The following is a 25,161-nucleotide window of genomic DNA, read 5'->3' on the forward strand; positions in this document are numbered from 1 at the left end:
GCATGTGCACTATAATGGTTTTTATTCAGTTTTATTATAGGAAATGCACAAACTGGTTTATTCAGCACACTCTACGGGATAAAAATAATATATCCCACTGCATCTTAACTGAACAAGTCCAATGTCCACTAATCTTGTATAGGGATCAATAACAACCTATCAGTCAGCAAATGCCGTAAGTTACATAATGGCAGAGATACAACATAAAATAGCTCTGCTTATTAATAGTCGTGATTAAATCTGTATAGCTTAAAGATTCAGCTGAGGAGATTCCTCATTATGGTTATCTATCCGGCTTCTTCACTTTTAGCTGGGTTAAATAGCATGTATATCCAATAGATAAAAGCGCATGTTAATATCCTGTAGGACTAAGATATTAAAATAAGGCGGTAATGCTGAAAAGAAGTTCAAATACAATACACTGTCAAAGCCCCAGCCGATGGCAAAATGACAGGTAGGCTCTAAGTTTAAACCACTCTGTGGGTAAGGACACTTAATTCCACAGCGTCCCTTCCAACATGTTTTGATAGGCCCGCCTATCTATCGTAAGGAATTTAAAAATGATGTGCCTACAGGCTCCAGTAATGAAAATGAAGCTCTATATGACACTATGGCACTGGTATATGATGTAGCTGCCAACTCCACAACTACCTTTCCTGGCAATTACTGGTTATGACACTGCTGGGAAAGCTCTAGGACAGTTGTAGGCAAACTCCGTTCCTCCAGCTGTGGTGAAAGTACGAATCCCATCATTCATTTGCTTCCGACAGTCACAGCTGTGGCTGTCAGAGGCTTGCAAAGCTTAATGGGATTTGTAGTTTCACCAGAGCTGGAGGGCCAGAGTTTACCCACCCTTGCTCTAGGAGGTAGTACTGTGAAAGGTGATGTAGAAGCGGAAAATCCACACGTCATGTTGCAAGATTGTAAATGGGAGTAGAAGACCATTTCATCTAATCAAACCCACAGTTGGCTTCATCCACATGGTCAATGTACAGGTCGCCATTTTGAGGCCACAGGAACATAAAAAGAGATCAAATAGAGGGAATGTGACTATTTTGTTAACATACAGTAAAACAATTGTGATCCTTGTGGAAATTATAGGGATATAATACTGTTTTTATCAGATAATTTATGAATTGCCCTACAAAATTATTTAATAACTGATGTTCCCGGATACCATCTTTTTTTAGTATTTTAATTAAATCTTGTTTGATTTTTGCAAATCTGTAGTCTATGATTTAAGAAATGGAGTTCTTTTGTACCCATACTGTATATTATGAAATGGAAATCAAATGTATATATAATTTTGTATTGCTTTAAATCAATAAATTTCTATTCATATCAAATAAGTTATTATATCATAATTTTTTACATATTTGTTGTTCCTCTATTGCCTACCTTTCATGCTCAAAGTGCATTTTTTTAAAAAATGAACATTTTTCTTCACGGCTCGCTTCATAAATATTTCATAGTTATATTCCAATACACATAAACTGTACATAGTTAGTAAGATCTCCAAAAAATTAATCTCTACTGAGAAGCCTATTGTAGTTTGACCTAAAATATGTACTTCTGCTTTCTCCATCAGCTCATCTCTCACAGGAGTTGTTACCGATTTGTATCACTTGCCCCTTTTATATCATAAGCAGGGCTCTCCTAATCCACTTACATTGAAATGTATTGTAACTGTACTGTCTCCTTTTACATGGTAAAGCACTGTGCGAACTGTTGGCGGTATATAAATCCAGAATAATAATAATATTAATTATAATAATATTACCATATTTAATATATATAAAAAAAGTTTAGCCTTGTGGTGCCTGCAAATAGCACTGTTAGTCAGATCAGTCTTCAGATTTCTATATGGAGAACCCTGGATCCTAGGAGCAGGATCCTTGAATTCTGTCGAGATGAAAGTGTATTTGCACCTTTGTATTCTAAATTGAGAAAACCCCCACTATATGTTTGTTATGTGCAGTGGCCTAACAACCGGGGGGCAGCCGGTGCGCTGGCCCCGGGCGTAAAGCTGAAGGGGGGACGTCGGCCGAAAATTGCACTTTTGGCTAAATGCCGAAGGTGCCATTTTCCTGCCGTTTTGGCGGCGCATCCGTGATTTCTTTCCTTCCCGCTGGGCGCTGCTCTGTGTCCCAGCGGGGGGAGGAGAGAAAGTGGCAGCCGGCCGAGCACTGCGGGAGGAGAGCGCTGTGAGCGGCCGGTGTCTCTCCTCCCACACCGCTCAGCCGCCTATTACAGTCCGGCAGAGTGGTGTGGGGGCGGAGACAGCCCACGCTGTCACAGGAGGCTGGGCTCTCCTCCTTGCTCTTCTCGCTCAGCCTCCTGTGACAGCCTGCCAGAGAGGAGTGCGCGAACAAACAATCAGCGAACAGTGATTGCTGAGTGTTTGTAGATAATTGAGGATATGGTATGGTTACTATATCCTCAATTATGAATGAATGGGAGTGATCTACATCTACTCAGTTACGCCACTGGTTATGTGTTCCCATTCACACAGCACATCTAACAATAATTAAAAAAATTATAATACCTTCCAGATATCTCTATCTAGCAGAGCTTTGCGTGCTCCTCTCTCAATTTCAATTACAGGAAACTCTGACTGGCCCAATAGAAAAACTAAGGACAGACTGAACTCCCCCTCATTACCTTACAATGTCTTCAGGTTTTCCCCTTTTGGAACACACAGTCTGCTCATCTAGTTTACACGTGATAATGAAACCAGCCAGCACAATACAGGCAGGGTTCATTATCTGAAACAAAACTCTCCCAACTCAACAGACTGCGAGAACTAAGCAGGATTGTTCAGTCCTGGAGTTAGCACAATAAACATCTAAAAGGTAAGGTAAGCTATGTTATGCTACATGAATGGGAACATGTTACAAATATAAAGTAGGTACTATCCCAATTTGGCTGCAAAAGTGGAAATACACTTTAAAGAAGAACTTTGTGCAAAAGTGTTCATAACCCTTAGGTTTAAGTGCTAGTTTTTGTCTAGGTGCTTAAAAAAAAAGTTATACTCACCCGAACCACCAAGCCAGCTGCCTGCTTCTCTGGTCACTGAAACCTGTCGCTGCCTATGCTGCAGTATTGGAATGTTCCTCATCATCCTCATGTCTATACACTGTATATAGAACATAATGATATATGAGACCTTAGACCGCTGCAGGGGAGGGGGAGAAAGGCTCCAGGGGCCGGTCTAAGAGCAAGCCGACTCCTAGGATCGGGTCAGAATAACTTTTTTTAGCACCTAGGCAAAAATGAGCACTTAACCCTTGCAGTGTGGGGGTAGCCCTCTGCAAGGGTTAAGAAAACTTCTGCCCAGAGTTCTGCTTTAAGCTCCAACCACTTTCCTGGTGCTAAGCACGGAAGATAAGTTTATATACTGTTTAACCAGACCCTTCTATACAGGATCGTAGTGTTTTATATGCAAACAGCAGATTTATGTGAATAATTGCTCCTTAATCATTATTGTTTCATCTAAAATGATTTTTTAAACCTTACAGAACAAACTTTGAAGAGAATGGAGGAAGTTGTATCAGAATACCTTAAACAGTAGTTACACATCTTCTCTAGACTAGAAGTCTAGCATTACCCTACAGCAGCCTTCTTCAACCATTCTATTCCAGAGATCTACAGCTTGCAGTATATTACTGTCATCACTGAGTTGTAGATGTAGTAAATAAAAGAATAAAGAATGTGGCATACCTAGAGAATTAGACATGCAGGACAAATCATGTTTTAACATGCCCTAGTATCATTACACAATCCAAGACTTTACTCCTGCAATAATAATCATAAAGTTTTATGAAAATTAAAAATGGCCTGAAAAGGAATGAGGACAATTTAGTTAATTTTTATCCACATCTTGTATCTATAATCATGCCAGTAAAAAATAAATAGTTCATGCAGGGAGAAACATGGGTAATAGCAACATTATTTGATAGTGACAGATCTGCAGGGAGAAAATCATTTTATGTGGTCCTCTAAACAGGGGTGACATGACAATACATAGGAAAAAATGGCAATCCTGACACTTCATGGGCCACAAATGTATAATCATTGTCACGATTTGGGAACTAGAGCAGCAGGTATTATAAACACCGGGTCTTGTGGAGCAGTATATTGTAACCGAATAGGAATGTGCAGGGATACAGGTCTCTGAAGATGCAGGGACAGTGTGACCGCACAACAAACGCAGGTGTGCCAGAGTCGCAGGATCTAAGCAGCCGTCTGGTCTTCACCAGAGCCACTGATGGTGTGGATGTTGAGGTGCGGGGCAGCTCCCAGGTTGCGGCTCTCTGACACACCCGTGAAGGCTCACTGCCAGCGGGTACTCAGGGACTACAGGACACTGGACAAGACACAGGGTACGTACAGGATACAAGGTACAGAAAAGAGGCACTAGAGGGAAGACGCAGGGAACATGCATGACACAGGGAGCAGGTAACAAAAGGGAATACACAACAGGTGTACCCACAGGAACAAGAGATACACAGGAACAACAGAGGGGACTGCACAGAAGAAAGGAGGGAGGTGCACAATAGTGCAGAGCAAAATGACCACAGGAAGCAGGAGCTGGAGGCAAACCACAAAACGGCTATCTGGGATACACTGGAGCGAGGCTGCGTTTAACAAGCAGCCACACAGGAGGAAGAGAGACTATCAGGTAAGTGCAGGTGCAAGCGCTCACTGAGGAGGGGATTACCATCCACTAGCAGGACAAGCAGAAGCTCACAAGGAATCACAGCTCACACTGAAAACATGTATAGCAAGGAAAAAGCACACAAGGGATGGTGCGAGTACAGGGCAAGGATACAGAGTGTACACGCAGGAAAAATGTACAGAACACAGAACTACCTGAACTTCCTGTACCTTCCCCTGTGCATAGATGATATGCACAGGGGAAGGTACAGGAAGACTCAAATAAGAATACACTGAAAGCTGCGCAATGAGAGACGCGCGTAGCACGGCCACGGATGTACCAGACGCCGTGCACAAGGATAGCACTAGGGGAATGCGTGTTGCACTGCCAGTCACAGAAAAGCAAGGTGGGAGGTCAGCACACAGAAGCCACAGGAAACTGTAACAAACAGGGGCACAAGAAGAGCCAGAGGGAAAAGCCAACAGAGAGGTTACTGGGTACACTGGAGTAACGCAGGAAGCATGAGGATACAGGGAAGCAAGGGGATCAAAGCCAACACAGGAATCCAAGACAGTATTAAAGCACAGGGGACCACAAGCACAGGAGAGATCATGAACGCAGGAATCCAGAAAGGGACACAATATATCACGGTGGGGGGGGTCCAGCACCAGGGATAGGACTTGTTCCTCGAACACAGGGCAACAAGTGAGGTAGTGATATATAGGGGTGGAGGTGTGCCGATTGGCTGCAGCCCTGTGGATCACAATAGGCTGACAGCCCAGCACCGGGGACCAAATGGGAAATGCCGGACATTGTGAGAATCATATACTGTGCAATACACAGGAAACAAGCAGTCAACTGTATTAAATAAGAAGGAAAAAAAAGGGCAATGGCTTTAATACTCAAGTGGCAAACAACTTATTGTTACAATATTGTGGTAATGACAATAACAGTAACAATTACTTGAACCCAGTCAGCAGGAACAAAGCCATATGGCCAGTGGGAATAATGTTCCATATATTGGGGGTCAGTGGGAAAAATGCCCAACACATTGGTGGAAAGTGGGAAAAAGAATCAACCTTACATTGGTAGTGAATTTGAAGATGCAATATGGAAGCCGCTACAAGCCACATACTAGCAGAGGGCCTAATTCCCTGTCAAATGTGTGCTTCCTCACCCCTACTGACAACCAGTACCACCTCTTGTTCCACCCTTGGGGTACAGTAATATCAGCCAATGCACTAGACAAATACAAAACAAGAAAAAAGTCACCGACTTGTGGAACTCGATTTTTGGGTTGTAGAATGTACATACAGTAAATGGTCTTGTATGGGGATCCAATCCAGCTCAAGATATGCAAGTAAGTATGCACATCATTGATCCTGCAGCCCGGTCAATGGATAGCGAGGCACCCATGCAGCACAAGTGGAAAAGTAACATAGCACAAAGCACACAGAGTGCAGTATGAAACAACAATTTAATATGGATAAAACGAATACACTTACATGTAAATGTTAAAAAGCACGCCTGTCACATAGCAAAATAAAGGTCCAGTATATTCAGCTCATCCCCACAATCATCAGTGCTGTAGTTAGATGAGGACAAGAGGTGTAGGCAGGGCCGGTGCTACCACTAGGCAAACTAGGCAAACAGCCGCCTAGGGTGCACTGCTGCCTAGGGCGCAGCCACGACCACTCACTCCCCCATCTATTTCAAACTGCAAAAGCCAATAGCAGGCTGGCTATTGCACCCACCCACTAAGCAGAGGAGCGGAATTAAGAGACAACTTTCTCTCTCAGGTTGGCTCCTCTGCTCAGTGGGTGGGGTTTCAATAGCCAGTCTGCTATTGGTTATTTCAAATTAAAATCGCCAATTGCAGTCTGGCTATTGCTCCCAGCTGCTTACATGCCTGCGGAAGCTAGCCGGCAGGAGAATGGGGATGTACAGGGGTTGTGGGGGGATTGGGAGTTGCACCGCAGGAGTGGGGCTGGGACTGGTCTTCCCTAGGGCGCAAAATAGTCTAGCACCGGCCCTGGGTGTAGTGAGAGATGCCTTCAAAGAGAAGGAGAAACACTCATGGAAAGATCAGCTGGAACATTGACTGCCTTGTCCTCTGAACACCGGGATAGCCCTACTGGGTATTCCTGGGTTGTACGGTGGCAAGCTTTGCTAGGCAACACGTTTTGAAGGCTCGCCTCCTTTTTCAAGCCTACATATGGCGTAAAAGCATAGTATTATATATAAAAAGGGAGGGGTAACTAAATGAATGCTAGCTGGAAAGGACACTAATTGTGAGTATGCAGTCCTCGTACATTGGGAGCAATACATGGGATTAAAAAAAAAAAAGGCCATAATGGCAAAGCCATTTCAGTAGCAATATTTTTTTTAACAATATAAGAATATATCAATGGGAGTCAAGCAAATAAAGATAAGAAATATATGAAATTGTGTGTTGCATATATAAAAATATACTACAAAAGGAACAGAGCGCCACCTCCGTGTGCAAAATCGTTTATTAAAGTAAATAAAACAAATGATATATGTACTCACAAGCAAACGTTTTCATCACGCTTTAACAACAAACAAGAGGCCACACTGTCTGTTAACCCAACATGGTATAGATGGGCGATACAACATGTTGGGTTAACAGACAGTGTGGCCTCATTGTTGTTAAAGCGTGATGAAAACGTTTGCTTGTGAGTAAATATATCCCTTGTTTTATTCATATTAATAAACGATTTTACACACGGAGGTGGCGCTCTGTTCTCTTTTGTTTTTTTTATGTTCGTGGAGGAAGCCCCAGAGCTTGGATGAGCAGCCCCTCAAGTCCGTGTGAACAACTGTGATAAACTGTGGAAAACTTTGATTATGCAACAGCAAGTGGATCGTTCGGCTGGCAGCCATTAACACCAAGAGTTAAAGAAAACTGTTTGTCTATAAAAATATAGTGCATAGGAAATATATATAAATTATTATAATAAATGATAAAAACATTATTTATATATACAGAATGTAACCAGTACTAGTAATGTGAGATGACAAGAAATCAACACTAGAGGGGGTAAGGCAATTATCATATGAGTATCCATTGTAACAGTGTTATTGGGTTACAGGTATAGATATTTTTAACATGGTTGTGTTAACAAAATACATGGGGGGAATTTATTAAAACTGGAGGAATCTGGCAGAATTTGGAACAGTTGTCCATGGCAACCTATCAGCTTCTGTTTTTCATTTTTAAAGCTTAACTGAACAAACCGAAGAGAGAAGCTGATAGGTTACAATGCGTGACTTCTATTTTGTTATGTGACAGGCAGGGGCGTCCTTAGCCTTTTTGCCGCCTAAGGTGGTGGAGGGAAGTGGGGGAAGCGTCCCGCTGAGCTCCTGGCAGCCAGTGAGGTCACTGGTTGACAGGAGCTCAGCAGGACACCGGCAAGAGCTTCCCAGGTTCCTAAGAGTTCTTGAACTAGATTGGACCCCTAGCCACGACCATTTATACACATTCTACAACCCACAGATTGAGTGGCATACATTGGCGACTTTTGTTTTCTTACTGCACTTGGATCTGTGCGCTCAATGTACTGTGCGCTCAATGTATTGCTGGGGAGGTCACACGCCTGGATGTGCTGTCTGGCTGAGAAATCTGGATTCCTTTGACACGTAACACAGTTCAGATGAATGTATTGCAACTGCTTGTTTAACTCTTCACCTCTTCACCAGATGATTCAGTCAGTAACATGATTCCACAACTGTTTTCCACACCCAGGTCCTCCTTCAGGACAGAGTTCAAAGAAGATCCTTTTTAAAGCACTTCATGTTTTTTCTGTGTTATACTACACTATGTTCTATGGAGAAAACCTTGACAGATTTTACCAAGCAATAAAAAGGTATGGTATGGCTCGGTTTATCTTTATAGGGTCAATTTTACTATCATTCCACTAAAATGCGACCATTCCCATTTCTTTATGACATCTGTGTAAGCGTTTATACATTTCATTGTTTGAGAGCACATTTTACTTTTCCTGAGTGTGCAAGTGTGAGTCTGCAAATGCAAAAACAATGACTACATTCTATTCTAATTGCACATTTTGCACATTTTAAGGGTTAGTTCACACTATAGGGTCACTAAAGGCATAGTATCCGTGTCTTTAGCATGCACTGTCACGCAGTGAATCGCACACGAGATGCGCTAGTACGTTGCTTTGCCATTCATTCTGATTGGCACCCCAATGCACCTTCCATACAGTGCGCAGTACCTCAATGGCACGCGTTCTGTGCCGTGTGGTAAAAAAAGTGCGCACATTTTTTGTCACCACAAGGTGCTGCAATCCCACGTCTGCTGGGAGGTGCCCATCATGGCAACCTGACACTGTTTCCCTGGTGCCCAGCTGTTACAATTATCCAACTTCATGCAGACCTCTGATCAGCATGTTCTCTGGCAGGCAGATACAAGCAGTGTGAGGACAAGGTGTTCCAGCACCCAAGGTGAAGGCACCACAGTGCGCTCCCCCTTAACCTAGACTGAATGGAATGCTTGCACATCCATACGTTCAGCGCTGACTGGCGGATCGGACGGGGGAGGGGGCGGGTACAGCTGGGCAGATCCAGACATAATTGTCGGGATCCACTTCAGCTGCGGCGTCTCAGTATACCGCGAGCAGTAGCTCGCGGTATACTGAGCTTAGGGTGACGGGAGGACGCTAGTTTGTGTCCTCCCGTTACCCTAAGGAGAACTATGGGGAAAAGCCTTAACCCCATAGTTCTCCTTTAAAAAACAAAAACAAATTAGCTCCCCCCCCCCCTTCCCTCAAGATAATTGAGGTAAGAAGGAGATGAGTGAGTTACTAAGCTTTTATATATATTTTTACTGTATACAGTGTGTGTGTGTGTGTATATATATATATGTGTATATATGTATACACAACCTCCAATCCTCCTCCCTCCCAGCACATCCCTCCCTGTACCCCCCTTCATAGCACAGTGCACCAGAACATCCCCCGTGGAACCCTGTCCCTCCTTCCATGTCAAAGAACATTCCACCTGTTTAACTCCCCCATCACCAAACAGAACATTTCTACTGCCCTCCCTCCCCACAGCACAGAACAACCCATTCTGTCTGGCAACCTCAACCAACCAGCTCTGGAGCATATCTCTCCTGGTAACCTTACTGCTCACAGCAGATCCTCTTGGTTACACCTCACATAAAGGTGAACTGTACCTTGAAAAAAAGATGTGTGCACAATTTATTTATTGTATCCTATTTTATTTTTCTAATATTTTTAAATATATTCTAGCTAATAATAATATACTGTATATTGCAACTCTCACTTTTGATGTTTCAGTAACAATGGCTATGAAAGTAGCTATTATTGGTGCAGGTTGCAGTGGACTTGCAGCCATCAAATGTTGTCTGGAGGAAGGCCTGGATCCTATATGTTTTGAAAAAAGCGATGGCATTGGAGGACTCTGGAAATACTCAGTAAGTTAATAAATCATTCTGTGATGTCATATGTCATGACCATAGGACCACACATGTCTAAAGACCATCCCACTTGTTTTAAATAGATCAGAAATGTTCCACTTAAATAAAAATTTAATGGCCAAGAATTTTATGAAAGTTAAACTGCTACTGAAGCCAAAGCATTTTTTTTTTAGTTAGTGGGTGGAATAAAGACAGATTAGAACTCCTGTCAGGTTTTTATTGCTATCTGTGTCCCCGTTAGGGAGATTCACCCTCTCTATTTGTCCTGGTGAACATTATCACTGAAAGTGAATAAATCCCAAATTTTGGATTGTCATTAGAACAGGAATAGATGGGAAATCTTCCAATGGGGACACTAGTTCTGGTAACCTTGCTGACCACCAGAGAACTCCCTCACTTTGGAGTGATTTCCTTTTACCTTCTGCTGTGGCAATCGGATGGAAAGTCAAGGGAAATCTCCTCAATGGGACACAGATGGCAAAGAAACACGCTAATGGGGTTATAACCCTCCCTTACTCTTTCCAAAACAAAAAAAAGTTTTGACTTCAGTTCTACTTTAAAGCTGAATATATACAATGGGATCTAGTGGAGCCTTACTCAGGCCCTTGCTTTTTTCCTTGTTGACCTGATACGCACATTTTTATGTATAAATAGTGAGAGCAGAAACTCCAATATTTGAAATGTTTACCAAAAATGTATAATTACTAACGATATTGGCTTCGCTTACTCAAGTGTTTGAAATATGAACTGTTCACGTTGCAACCAATCAAATTAAAACATACAAAAGAAAACAGAATTCCTGATCTAAAGTTGTGAATCTGTATGGTGGCTGTGGGGTAATGTAGGCAGTCGTTATTGATATATTGATTAATAAAATTCTATATGCTTAATAGGAGAGGGTAGAAGAAGGAAGAGCCAGTATCTACCAGTCTGTGTTCACTAATACCTCCAAAGAGATGATGTGCTACAGTGACTTTCCAATGCCAGAGGACTTTCCCGTGTATCTCCATCATTCCAAGATCTTAGAATACCTTCACTTGTATGCAGAACACTTTGACCTGCTGAAATGTATTCAGTTTCAGGTAAGTCAGCCATTACAATAAATGCATAATAATTATGCTTTTTCCTTGTGCTAAATTTTGATGAGGTAATCAGCAGAAGAATCATTCACTCCTATTTTGTAATCTGTAAAAGCTAAATACTGAAGATGAGTGAATGGATCAACTAGGTCTTGCCCACAAGGGTCCTGACAACTTTCACTAATTTTTATAATGCATTTTTTAGCACTAGGCAAATGCTTCAGTGGGGCCAAAAATGCCCTTGAACACCGTCAGCATAAGCATTGGGGTTATATAAAACTTTCCTCTTGATGTTCCATACAGGTCTGGCTGAAAGGTTGTAGCAACAAGTACTCAGTCACCCACATGTATCTATTATCAATTTTTTTTAAAAGTTAGGGCCCTTTCACATGGGCATTCCAGTCAGGTCCCCCTGTCAGTTTTTCAGGCGGATCTGAACAAACAGAACAGTGTTCTGTTTTGCCAGACCTGATCATGCCAGATCGGAGGTAATCTGATGTAAACGGACACATGTTCATTTACATCCAAGATGACGGAAAAAACTGGACAGATATGGATTTCACAACAGTGACATCCGTTCTGATCAGCAGGGAAATCTGTGCATGGATCCCCTCCTGATTGGAACCGAGGTGCCCATGTAAAAAGGGCCTTAAGAAGATGAATTCTCGAACCTCTGTTAGCTTTTTCTTGTTGTCCGTTTCCCTGTTGCAAATTTTCTGTCTGGTAAAACAAAAGAGCCGAAGGATCCAGGCGTAGCTTCGGGTGATCCTTCGGCTCGCTTCGGCCTCCTCTGCCCTTCAGTTCAGTCGAACCGAAGGGCTGCTGTACAGGCTATTCACAATACAGCACAGCAGCTGAAGGCCGCAGTGACACCCGAAGCCAACCAATCTCCACGCAAATGACAGCTCGACGGAGCCAGCTGTGATCTCACGGCTCGCTCCGCACAGTTGTAATGACAGATCAGCATCCCCAAATGACCTGGGGATGCTGATCTGTCATTAAACAATAACAACTGGGCAGAGCCAGCCGTGATGTTACGGCCGACTCCACCCAGTTGTTATTCATTGGCTGGGACCTGCTAGAAGACTCTGGCAGGTTCCAGCCAATAGGAAACAGTTGGGCGGAGCTAGCTATCAACGCTAGCTTCGACCCCCGGGTCTCCGTAAGCTGTCTCCTGCAAAGCCCCCCCACAGATCCTGCAGAGACCCCCACAGGCCGTGCAGTCTCAGTGGGGCTGTGCAGAATCTATGCTGGGCCCTGCCAGCACAGTCATCCTCCTACCTGGCACTGGAAAAAAGGCCTCCTCCGCTGCCTCGGCACCCAATCAACGTCTCCTCCATCTTCCGCCTTTCCCCGCCTCCTCAGCTACCGTCATCGGCCCTCCAGTCTCCTCCATCTTCACCTCTTCGATCTCCCGGGCGTCCGCCCCATCTCCTGTCTCCGCCCCCTGCTGCTCCGTCCCCGTCTCCTCCTGCTGCCGCTCTAGCATTGAGCTAGTGCGTCCGCCCCATCTCCTGTCTCCGCCCCCTGCCGCTCCGTCCCGGTTCCCGTCTACCACGATGGGCATTCAGCCAGTGGCGTAACAACCGGCGGGGGGTCAGCGGTGCGGCGCCCCCCGGTTGTTACGCCACTGACTACAATAGTTGTGTTCAATCTTTTTAAATCTGCAGCTTTCAATATCATGATATCTGGTCACCCTACCATGAGGGTCCTTTTCCAGACATTTATGTCATGGGGTGACAACTATCTCCCCATTGTGTCCGCTGTGCACACATTATAGAGCTATTTATTAGTTATCAGTAACCTTATCCAGCACTAATTAATGGTTCCATCCTGGAATACATGGTGCTGATGATATTCTACCATTGAGGATACCAGAGAGTGGCATCATCCACTTTGTATGATTACAGCACTGGATTTTGTTTGGATTGAAGACTGTTTGGAGTGCACCACATTCCTCTTTGTATTTCTTGTTGGCCTGTTATATGCTTTCCTGGTGCCAACTAGAAGAGCCCATGCTAACAGGCAATGCACAGATGCGATCCACTGCTTTTAGGAAGCTGGTGCATAGCAATGGTGTGCAGCAGTGCTGGAATGAGGGTATGTAGATGGGAAGTGGCTTAAAGAGGCTCTAGGAGATTACCAGCACTGAGATGCAAGAAAAAGACAAAAAACGTATTTTATTCGGGGAAAAACCCCCCACATACAAAACCCTAAATAGTAATTTTTGAACTTGGTTTAGTTATTACTAGAACTACCTGTCTTATCTGATTTGCTTGTTACCTTTAGACTCTTAAAAAACTGTCTCTGTACCAGTCCTTAATTACCTTGTAGAAATTCTTTACAGACGTTTAATAATATTACATAATAATTGCACAACCTGCATTATAACATATCACACTGTAATGCCAACTTATTCTGCCATTTTAACATCTTTCTGCTAATATCTGGAAACCTGACCATTTTGTTCCTTGCTTTTATATCTCTGCTACAGTATATCATACAAGCTATGCTAGTATCCTTCTAGTAGTGGTTTGTTTACATGAATATAGGTTTGGAATGGGTATATAACAGGGGTAGCAGTGGCTGAGGTTGCAGTAAAGGGTTGATGACATTCAATTAGAAGAAAAATACAAACAGAAGAAAAGCTGTCCGCACACTGGATTCCACTGGGATAATAAAATGCTTGACCACATCACTGGTGTTCTGCCCAAGGTCCGCCCCCTCAGACGTGTTTCACCCAACAGTGGTAAATTCACTGCGATTAAGTCCGTGATTTGGTGAAATGCGTCAGTGGTGGACCTTGGGCGGGGCACCAGTGATGTGGTCAAGCTTCAAATTTACTATCCCAGTGGATTCCAGTGTGTGGCCAGCTTTTCTTCTGTTTGTATGGGCTCATATTGGAATGAGGACGTGCTCCCAGTGGCAAGCACCCGGCTCATTCTTTTGCAGAGCCATGGAGGAGTGGTGCTTCTATAATTTTTTCTCCATTCAATTAGAAGGTGTTTTATACTAAAATACTAAATGTAAACTTCAATATAAAAACTGGTATATGAAAATGGCTGTTCAATTAACCAGCAACATTTTGGTAAATTTATATTTCTTCACATTTCCTCATTCTTTACAGACTCAAGTTTGTAGTGTAAAGCAAAGTGAGGACTTTGCTACTAGCGGACAATGGAATATTGAGATTGAAACCCGTGGCAGGGAAAATGTGGAAAGGAAGGAAGAGATTTTTAATGCAGTAATTGTCTGCAATGGACATTATAATGACCCTTACATGCCTCTAAACTGTTTTCCAGGTGAGTATGAAAATGAAAATAGAATTCTGAATTAGACAAGTTATAGATAAGTATGACAACTGGATTCCCATATTTGTCAATGGATTTAAAATCAAAAGCATCTCAATCTTTCTCATACAGTGGCACCAATGAAACCAAGAATGCAACCATAAATTAAAGAGAAGCTTTAAAGGGAAGCTATGAAGTATTTTCAGTGAGCACATTCTAGTTTTTGTTATAGTGCTTGCTATAGAGACCAAATAATTTTTAGCTCCTGCCATTCGCATAGACATATTGTGTTGCTCACTTAGTCTAGGGCAGGGGTAGGTAACCTTGGCACTCCAGCTACGCTGAAACTGCAAGTCTCATGATGCATTGCAAGACACTGACAGGCATGGGCATGACTCCCAGGCATGATGGGATTTGTAGCTTCATCACAGCTGGAGTGCCAAAGATGCCTACCCCTGGTCTAAGGGTTTAGTAGAGACAAATATTCATCTTACAATTCAGTTCCATGGCAGTTTGTTCCCCAGTCTTCTCTTTCACTGACCCAGAATGTGGGTGGACCCTTAATGTCATCATATAATGCAATACCAGCAGTCCTGTCCAGTCCATTTATTTGACTGATTCCATAGCTTAAGAATGGGGACCTTTTTAGTCCCCGAAACATGTTGTCTCACCTTGTTGCATTTAAGATAAAATATATTGTGGACTTTTACCAGTAGAGGGGTATTTTTATCCAGTTTTACAGGGACTGCCCCTAAGGGTCCTTGGAACCAAAGAGCTTCCTACTGATCTACACATCTGCCATCAAAAATCTCAATATACCAAGTAGTCCAGTGATTTTCTACTCTACCATCGTACAGTGTAGATTTAGAACAAGGCATGATAAGCCAGTAGTTCACTCTCCCATTGATCTCAGACTTGATGCTGTATTTCCTCACAGTATTCCTCTGTGTGGCCCTTCTTCCATACCAGGCCTCACTTTCATTTGCCCACAGTGCTAGGGTCTTAAACATCTTTCAATTGCTTTACAACCACAACTGACTGGAGACCACACAGAGCATCATTGTGAGAAAATACAGCATGTCCGAGAGGAAAGGGAGAGTAAACGACTTCTCAGATTCTGTACCCTCTGCTCGCCTATTTTGAGCACAGCTTCCACAGTTCTGGTACTCCTTAATTTGATTTTTTATTTTAAGACCAACACCAGACAAAACTTTTTCCTAGCTTTGAATAAAGTAAGGAAGGTTTAGAGCTTCTAACTCCCCCACTTTACCATTTAAAAGTATTTTTATTGCTGTCTGTCCCCATAGGAGAAATGTCTTATTACTTCCTGCCCCTTCACACCCATGTCACTGGGGCACACAATGAGTGGAAATGCCCCCAATTGAGACCAGGACAGCAATAAAAGCCCAACAAAAGTTTTAATGCTCCACTGCTCTATTCAAGACACAAAAAGATTTTGTATGTAGTTATGCTTTACCATGAGGTTACAGTGTTTAGTCTGTAGTAACAAGCCATTCTAGCATGTGTTTTCACCTTTAGAGACCTTATAATTCCAAACTATTATATAAATATACTATACAAATATTTTGCTTTTGTTTTTGTTTTTTCTCTGCAGGTATAGAATATTTTAAAGGCCACTACATTCACAGTCGTTTCTATAAAACAAGTGAAAAGTATCACGGGAAGACAGTTTTAGTTGTAGGCACTGGAAATTCAGCTGGAGATATATCAGTGGAACTTAGTCATACTGCTAAACAGGTTGTCTATATTGTTTACCGTTTCATCTGAAACAGGTCATGTCCTTCCATTTTATAGAACTCTGATTCTTTCTTTAATATCTGTTATAGTCTATCCTTTTGGCAAAACGTAGATTTTAAATTGCTAATGGTGTAAAGGTCGGCTAGAGCTGATTTTGTGGTTAATTGTGATATGATTGCAATAACAACTAGTACAAACTGGTTCTTCCAGATTTTCTTTTACTTCTTTTTCAGTGTACTTCATCACTTAAATTTAAGGAATACAGAATGCATGCCCTTATACTGCTTGTTTATTCCAGAAAGTTATGTATAGCAGAGCAGAGTACAATGCTCAATACACAATACAGGCAGTCCCCGGGTTACGAACAAGATAGGGACTGTAGGTTTGTTCTTAAGTTGATTTTGTATGTAAGTTGGAACAGGTAAATTTTTTAAGTGTAAATCCAGCCCCCAAATGTTATTTTTCATTTTGGATTGCATAGGTCAACCCCCTGTAAAGTTTGTTTTGCTGTGTGTGCCCCTGTTCAAAAGATTTCACCTCACTGTCTGTCCCTGTGACAATTGGATTTTGAAAATTTTGGGTTGTCTTGGAAACAAGGATTGGTGATAAAGCTTCAGTGGAAACACCTTTTTCCCATGATAACTCTTACAGGAGTGAATTTCCCTTCCTGGGGGTAGATTTCCTCTCGGTTCCTGTTGTCTCAAGGTCAGGAAGTGAGATTAAATCTTACTAATGAGGATACAGAGAGCAGCAAAAACCTCACAGGGACCCGGGAGAAGAGATGGGCACCCCTCGTCTGCATGTCTAACAAGAGCCAACTTCCTGTAATGTATGTACAGTACTACGAACCAGACCCAAAAAGGCGGGCACTCCTCGTCGGCATGAGCGCGTTAGCATTACAACTACCCCTGCTGTACAGTAATAGCCCATGTTTGTAAGTAGGAGTTGTATGTAAGTCGGAGGTTTGTAACACGGGGACTGCCTGTACAATAAAATACACTCATAATGCCTATTTTTTTAATAGTGATCAAAACTCTAAAAAATTATAGTAATATAAATATAGTTATAATAGCAGTAAAAATTTAACATATAGGAGTTGATTCACTAAAGACAAATATGCTGTTCACTTTGGAAGGGAATTTGCACTTCGTAGGGGAAGCTTCCCTTTGGTTTAGTGAATAAGGTGAAACTCTGCTAACTTCCATCACCCAATTATGTGCAACTAAAATACTGTTGTTTTTTTTAATTCTCTTGCACATGATTGGGTATTTTTGCTGTGAAATTTCACCACATTTATTAATCTTAGGGAACTTTCCCTGCAGAATGCAAATTTCCTTGCAAAGTGAACAGACTATTTGCCTTTAGTAAATCAACCACATATTAAGTGTCTGATGTAAAATATAAACATAATATTTAAAATTCAATAACTCTGCACTTTGAAATGGTGTTTTATGAGGGTAATGTACATTAGCTGTTAATGATTATTAAATATTATGTGAATTTTTTTAGCAGTATAGGAATAATCAAATTCATTACCAATTATATGTGTGAAAACTGTGATTGCTGAACATTTTGTAATTTTACTGGGGACACCATATTTATATGGGGTAATGAAATTTAGACTTGATTCCTAAGTGCCAGGCTACTGTTAATTAAATACATGTGTAGCACTCACCCCGTTGGGAGCCGCTGGAATAATTGGGTCTTCCATAGCCTTTCTAGGTATTTTCAGCAACCAGCTGCCCCAATAGCACTCACCACCCTCTGTGCCGACCGATAAAAGCGAGGTCCAGACTGTAGATATGATGCTAAAGAATCTTATTGAAGAAGTTCTGGGAGCGAGGGTTAGGGTCAGGATCATCCAGGCTGATGTAGACTCCATTAATTAGAAGAACTCAGTAGCTGCTGCCATTTACAGACCAGGACCTTTAAGCAATCAGTGAGTAGAGCACCTGGCGGGGCAGTACTTGAGTCAGAAGTCATTAGTCATCTTAATCCTTGATATCAGTAGTAGCCACTGGGCCCCCTGACTCAGGCCTCAGTGTGAGCACATGGCTAGTCCCTAGGCTTCAGGCCTAGCAAAATCAGACAGTCCATAGCAGCCTCCCCACAGACAGGGCCCGGGGGAGGAAGAAGAGAACTCACATGGTCCGCCTCAAGTATTTATATCCTCTCTCAGCATGCACCACTGGCCATCAACCTCCTAGTGATTGGTTAGGGAGATATACATACTCATAATAATACCTTATTGATTGCTCTGCACTGTGGCAAAGATACACCCAGGAGCAGGCATATGCAAACAATAACCGATTGCTTAGGGGAAACCAAATGAGCATACACTATAGATCAGCATCAGACTGAATACAATCGGACAATACTAAATTTAATAATCACTAGGGTTGCACAGATACCAAGTACAGTACTCGGTACAAGTACGAGTACATGTACCGATACTTTTGAGCTCCAAGACTAGACTAGAGAAAAATTCAAAAATTAGGAGGCAGATGTCATTTGTAAGGAGCACGAGGAGCTCCCGGGATTTCTACATCTCTGTTTTGATGTACGATTTTGTTTTTATAAATATAAATAAAGAGATGCACATATACCAGTTTTGCAAGTACGAGTACTGATACATTTTTGTTTATTGTCATGTGACAGTTTTTCTAAAACAATACAGACTAATGATTTCAGGACAGTGGTGACGCGCCAGAGCCAGGTCCCAGCTGCAACCTCTGCAACCCTGGTAGTTCTCATGAAAATGCCAAGTATCTGCACTGGTACTTGAAAAGTATCTGTGCATCCCTATCACGCCTGTTTACCGGGTGCTACACATGAATTGGTACACTTACCCTAGATGTTAAAATTATAAACTCATGCCCTAAACTGGAGCAGGTCAGACTTTGTAATTTATGAAATAAACTCTGAGCTTCACTAACATAGATCATGTATTTTTAATATAAGTCACAGTTGCTGATCTTCTAGGAAATTGCTGATTCGGATATAGTAAAGTAACTTATAGTAACAAACTTATAGTAACAACCTATATAGTAACAACATTTATTTTTTTAGTACACCGTATGCACTGTGAAAAGTGGGCAGACTTGCAATACATTATTGGTTCAAAGGTGCAAGGGTAACACCTTATACTTTTTGGGATAGCTTGCTATGTAATTTTAGAGTCCCTTTGCAAGTCCTTACATTGGAATTACCAGCAGATGTGCGGGCTGGGGTTTGATGACTAAAAGCAGGGTCTCTTGAAGCAGAAAGAAAAGAATTGTACAAACTTTGACTCAAAACTCCTGTTAGCTATAACTTATCTTCATTACACATGGTTTCACCCATTTGAGAGTTTCAGGTTTGTTGGCACAGGACCCAAGTTGCACAGCTCTGGAGCGCATGGCATTGCTGTACTGCGTGTTAAGATGTGGGTGATCAAACTGTGGGCAGAGGCAGGGGCGTATTTACCGCGAGGCAAACTAGGCGTTTGCCTAGGGCGGCACCCTCCGTCGGGGCGGCTGCTCCGCTGGTAACACAACACACCTCCCGCACCAGAACGAGGCGATTGGTACAGTGCGTTAATTGATCAGGACTGTGTGATTAACACACTGTACTAGTGTGAACGGGCCCTCAAAATCACTGACAGACACACACAACCACAGACACAATCTCACAGACTCACAGAAATTCTTAAACACATGCACACTCCCCCCAAAAAAAGTTTTTGTAGGGGTGCCGGGAGCCGGAAAGTGATGTCACTCCGGTATGGGCACCTCTACAGGTCATGCAAGGAAGCTGTAAGCATACATCTCCCATACCCCCACTCCACCCCACCTCAAGGTGACACTTGGCACCGGGAAGCACATTTTGAATGGCTGTTCGGTGCAAGAACTGACAGTGCTGTGCTGGGGGAGGATAAGGAGCCTCTTACCTAGCGTAGGGGAAGGCACGCGGTGACCCACTGGACACAGAGTTGTGACCCACCAGTTAAGAACCATGGCTTCAAACTATAGAATACAGCCGTACAGCCTGACGCTCTTTTGGTTTTTGTTGTTAAAAATATTATGGGCAGTAAATATTTAAAGAGGAAAACTAACAATATAGTTTTATACATGATTATTTGCAATGGCTTATTCATTATTATATTCCCTAGGTTTATCTAAGTACCAGAAACGGATCCTGGGTGGTCAGTCGTATTTCTACTGGTGGTTTTCCTATTGACATGAGCATGTCAAGACGCTACACTATGTGGATCAAGAATCTACTACCAAATATACTTGCTGCCAAGATAAGTGAAAAACTTATGAGTGGGTGGTTTGACCATTCAAACCTTGGCTTGGAACCTAAACACAGGTAAATAAAAGAATACATTCCCCTGTATAAGACAAGAATTGCAGTAGCTTATTTATTTTATCTTCATAAATGAGATTACATTTACATTCTGTACTACATTGATGTCCACCAGTCAAAACAAATATATGTGTTTTTTATTAGACTGCTGAATGACTGTGTTATTTTGTCAAGCATCTTCTTTGTGCTAGCAATATGGTAGTTATTTAAAAAAATAAAGCTCTGATATTCTAGGAAAACAAAATGAATGGTTATTGAGTGCGTCCTCAGAGTTAAGGGTGAATAATTAAAATGATTAAGAATTTAGGAATTTGGTCAGACCAATTAATCTGTGTTCATTATAGGTTGAATAAGGTCCAGAAAAAAAAGAAAGAGAAAAAAACCCTATCAAATTATTTAAAGTCAGGTTAACCATTTGATTACTTATTTCTATACAGTGTTCTAAAAAATAATAACAGCAGTTAGGATGCCAAGGCCAAAATAAGCATAAACAAGCGCATGGTCACAAGTTAGTATTACACTCAAAACCTTAATATATTGGCATTGAACATTTTCCTTTATCCGACTTGTTAGCCACATTTTAGATATAATATTTTAACCAATTTGGATTCACAAATGTTCACGTAAGATTGTATTTCTCCAATCTATTAATTAATTATACAATTAATTCTAAACATAAAAGAGGAAAAATACTTTGTGTCAACCCAATGTAGAATACCTATCATTTACTATCAGCCAAGAAATCATACAAATTAACAGAATCCCCTGGGACAACCGATAATCAACAGTATTGGGTCAGTTACAAATCGATTAGGGGAATATGTAGATTTTCTTTCTCTACAACCCCTTATACAACGGAGCTCCACTTATCTAAAGTTTGTGTATTCGTGTGTTCGTCTATAGTCCGTGAACTCATCGCACTCTTGACTGTTTTTTCCATGCAGAATAAGTGGGTGCAGAGTTAATTAACGGATTGCAATAGTTTTTATTCACAGAATAGGAATATGGGCACCGGCACTCCAGATGGAGTAAAAATGCATCTATTTATTGACGGACATGTAGCATAAGTGTGATATGCTACATGTCCATCAATAAATTATTTGTACTGCATCTAGAGTCCCGGAGTCCATATTCCTATTCTGCCCACTTATCTGAAGGACACCAAACATTGAATACTATAGTGAGATAAGATACATTTTGATGATGATTGCCATCTGATCACTGCAGACGTGGCATCTTTATATACAATCATTGATATAGAGCTAGTAGCAAAAATGCAGAGAGATGTACAGTTACAAGGGTTACTCCCCTCAATACTCAACTTCATATATAGAAAAACTGGATCTATCAAGGATATAGTGGCTAGAAGTGTTGTTGATCCACCTAATGGAAAGAAATCAGTTACTTTTTTTGGATGCAGTGGGCTTTTATGCATGTGGCCTGTGTCATGCGTGTAGACATGCATCCAACAATGTGAGAAGAAGAAAACACTTCCTTATTAACAATGACAATACACAGGTAAATATTAAATAATTTGTTTCATGCGATAGTTAGGGAGTGATATACGCATTAGAATGCCCATGTGGGTTGCAATATATAGGTCATAGACAAGGAAATTGGCAATTTGAATCAAAGAGCATGTTTACAATATCAGGCGGGCATATAAGGACCATTTTGTAACCAAACATTTTGCGGAAGTCCATCAAAAAAAACCCTAAGTTACTCCAACTCTGGGGAAAAGATTAAGAAGCACTGGAGAGGAGGGAACTGGAGACATGAGCTGGCTAAGAAAGAGACAGGTTGGATTTTTAGAGCTGGCACTTTAAGGGGCATGAACGTTGATTTTTGACCTCAACTGTTTTATAGCTAATTCCTGAATCTTGCACTAGATATGTGATATATTAACTGAAGGTGATGTTACCTATATTTTATATATGCTCGTATATCTTTTTATGGAAGTTATATGTATTTTTGCTGACTAATGGAGGTTTTTTATCACTGTTTTTATTACTGTTTTCAAGATCTTAGTATCTTCATGTTTTTATATGAAGATTGTACATGTTTATAGATTCATTTTTGTACATGGATTTGATCTATTTATGAATTATTTCACCATGGGATATGTATAGACTTTTAATATATGATTTTATTTAAGTACATATTGTATTGTATGTTTGCTGTGGCTATTGTAATAATATTACGGTAGAAGAGACTGCTTTAGTTTTGGGGCTGGCAGGCTCATATAGTCAGTGATTGGCCATAATGGGGAGCACACATAGCTATACATGTCACTCCGTACGTCAGATGCTCTGAACCCCTGACGAAGTCACGCTGGATGTAACATGAGTAGGGCGGAGCATCTGACGTCACACTGACCGGAACTATTGAACGGCTGTAGTCTTTGGATTTCCTGTGAGCGCTTTCTAAGGGCGGTTGCTTGTTAATAATTCCGTGCTGAGATACAAGTGGGTGTATTCATAGTGCCTGGTAGCTTATAGACTGAGTATTGGCGCAGAACATTTATTGCTTGTTAGATTTAAAAACTGTCTTAACAAAGGGTTAAAGATCTAGAAGCATTGTATGGTAATTAGAGAAAGCTCAGCCGGTCCTTAGTCTTCTATGGGGACTAGACATGTGCAATTCGTTCTTTTCTGAATCAAAATTCTGACGAATTTTCCGAAATTCGCACATTCGGACACATGAGAATTTCCGAATCCCAATGCATCCGAATGTGTTGAATTTCCGCTTCCGGATTTTGGATCCCGTCCGAATTTTGTTCAAAAACGAAACTGAAGCGGGCATGTGACTTTTCTGGCCAATCAGATGTGTTTTTCCGTTTAATGCATCCAAATGGGTCTGATCACAAATTTTCGTTACAACAACATGGGAGCCATATACAGTATATACATATAATACTAAAGCTGAGGCTCCCAGACCCGAATGGCATTTGGGATCCGAATTTCTGAATGCAATGCCATTCGGGTCTGGGAGCCTCAGCTTTAGTAATATATGTATATGGCTCCCAGACCCAAATGGCAATCGGGAGCTCCGAAATGGAATTAGGAAATTCGGGTCTAGGAGATTCAGCTGTAGTATTAAATCAGATTATTATTTTTAAGTCTTTCTTTAAACAGACAATATAAAAGAGAAATATCTGACAACCAATATAACACAAATAAATAAGAAACAACCAAAACCAATAACAACACACACAAAAAAAGAAACCACACATCCATAATATGCACATATCAATGAAACAGTATCCAGGAACTAACTCATTTAGGTCAAATCACCTAGGCATATATAAACATTTACAACAGTGATGTCATTCAAAATGAAACATAGAGACTTGGAATCCGTATAAATATTTAATCTGGGTACCTATTGGAAGTATCCTCAGGTCAAAATGGGTGTGTGCTCGGCTCAAGATAGAACATTATTTTTTTCATGAAAGTTTATTTTAACACTTCTAAAGGTAACAGTAAAAGAACACAAATCTTAAGACAAATGGATAAAGGGAGTAGATTAAAAAAAATTATTAATGGAACACAGTTGTCTTTTCTCTAGTTCACATTGTCTATTCTTCTGAAAAGGTTGAAGCATCCAGTGGTGAATGATTATCTCCCAAGTCAAATCCTGCAAGGATCGATTAAGGTGAAACCTGGTATTACATCTTTCTCTGAAACATATGTCACCTTTGAAGATGGTACTATGGCTGAAGTGGATGACGTTATTTTTGCTACCGGATATAGCTCCAAATTTTCTTTTCTTGATGTAAATATCATCAAACTTAATGACAATGATGTATCTTTGTATAAATATGTTTTTCCAATTCACTTGAAGAAGACAACCATTGCTTTCTTGGGATTAGTACAACCCCTTGGATCAATTATGCCAACAGTTGAACTACAGGCTCGATGGGTTTCCAGAGTGTTTAAGGGTATGTATTCAAGGTAATGCGTAGATTTAAAATATGTCATGTAAAAGAACATACAAAAGCACGTCTTACACACTGTGCTAATGGTGGGTAATACAAAGAAACCCAATAACTTGTTAAATATAAAGTACTGTTGTGCTAACAAAAGAAGTAATTCATATATGTCCTAATTAACATTGTATATCACACATATCGATCAAATTCCATCACAAATTATTGCAATAATAACAATCTGTGATAGCAATAGGTATTAAATTTAAAAAAAACGGCTTTTGTGTCCATTAATCATAAATATAAATAAAATGCTAATTTCAACCAAAAAAGTGTTTGTATCCATCCATCATGAATCAATTACCAACCTAAGTACTTTATCCATCAATCGCATATTCATAAAGTGCTAGTAGTGCAAGAAAAATAATCTGTGCTCCAAGAGTGACTCCAAATCCCTTCTCTGTGCTTAAATCCATATTGGACAAACGCACTGGAAGGGTTTGACCACCTTTAAAACAGCAGTCATATAGCACTATGTTTGCTGGTATCAATATTCCTCAGTACGTGTTCACCAGCTTCTCATGGTTCCCCTTACATTCCTCAGAAACTAAAGGGAAATA

General features: G+C 41.1%; 1 protein-coding gene across 1 annotated transcript in view; it reads left to right on the forward strand.

Annotated features, from left to right (window-relative positions):
* Nucleotides 1–9,990: 9,990 nt before the first annotated feature.
* The window catches only part of LOC108789118 (dimethylaniline monooxygenase [N-oxide-forming] 2-like), a 17,552-nt gene continuing 2,381 nt past the window's right edge, over nt 9,991–25,161 (forward strand). The window contains exons 1-6 of the mRNA XM_018559049.1: nt 9,991–10,136; nt 11,033–11,221; nt 14,346–14,520; nt 16,124–16,266; nt 20,417–20,616; nt 24,207–24,553. Of these exons, the coding sequence (XP_018414551.1) occupies nt 10,005–10,136; nt 11,033–11,221; nt 14,346–14,520; nt 16,124–16,266; nt 20,417–20,616; nt 24,207–24,553 (1,186 nt within the window). The 5' untranslated portion in view covers nt 9,991–10,004. The remainder of the gene's footprint in view (nt 10,137–11,032; nt 11,222–14,345; nt 14,521–16,123; nt 16,267–20,416; nt 20,617–24,206; nt 24,554–25,161) is intronic.

The sequence above is a fragment of the Nanorana parkeri genome, unplaced genomic scaffold, assembly GCF_000935625.1.
Source record: "Nanorana parkeri isolate BGI_ZX_2015 unplaced genomic scaffold, ASM93562v1 scaffold378, whole genome shotgun sequence".
In the NCBI taxonomy this organism is placed as follows: Eukaryota; Metazoa; Chordata; class Amphibia; order Anura; family Dicroglossidae; genus Nanorana; species Nanorana parkeri.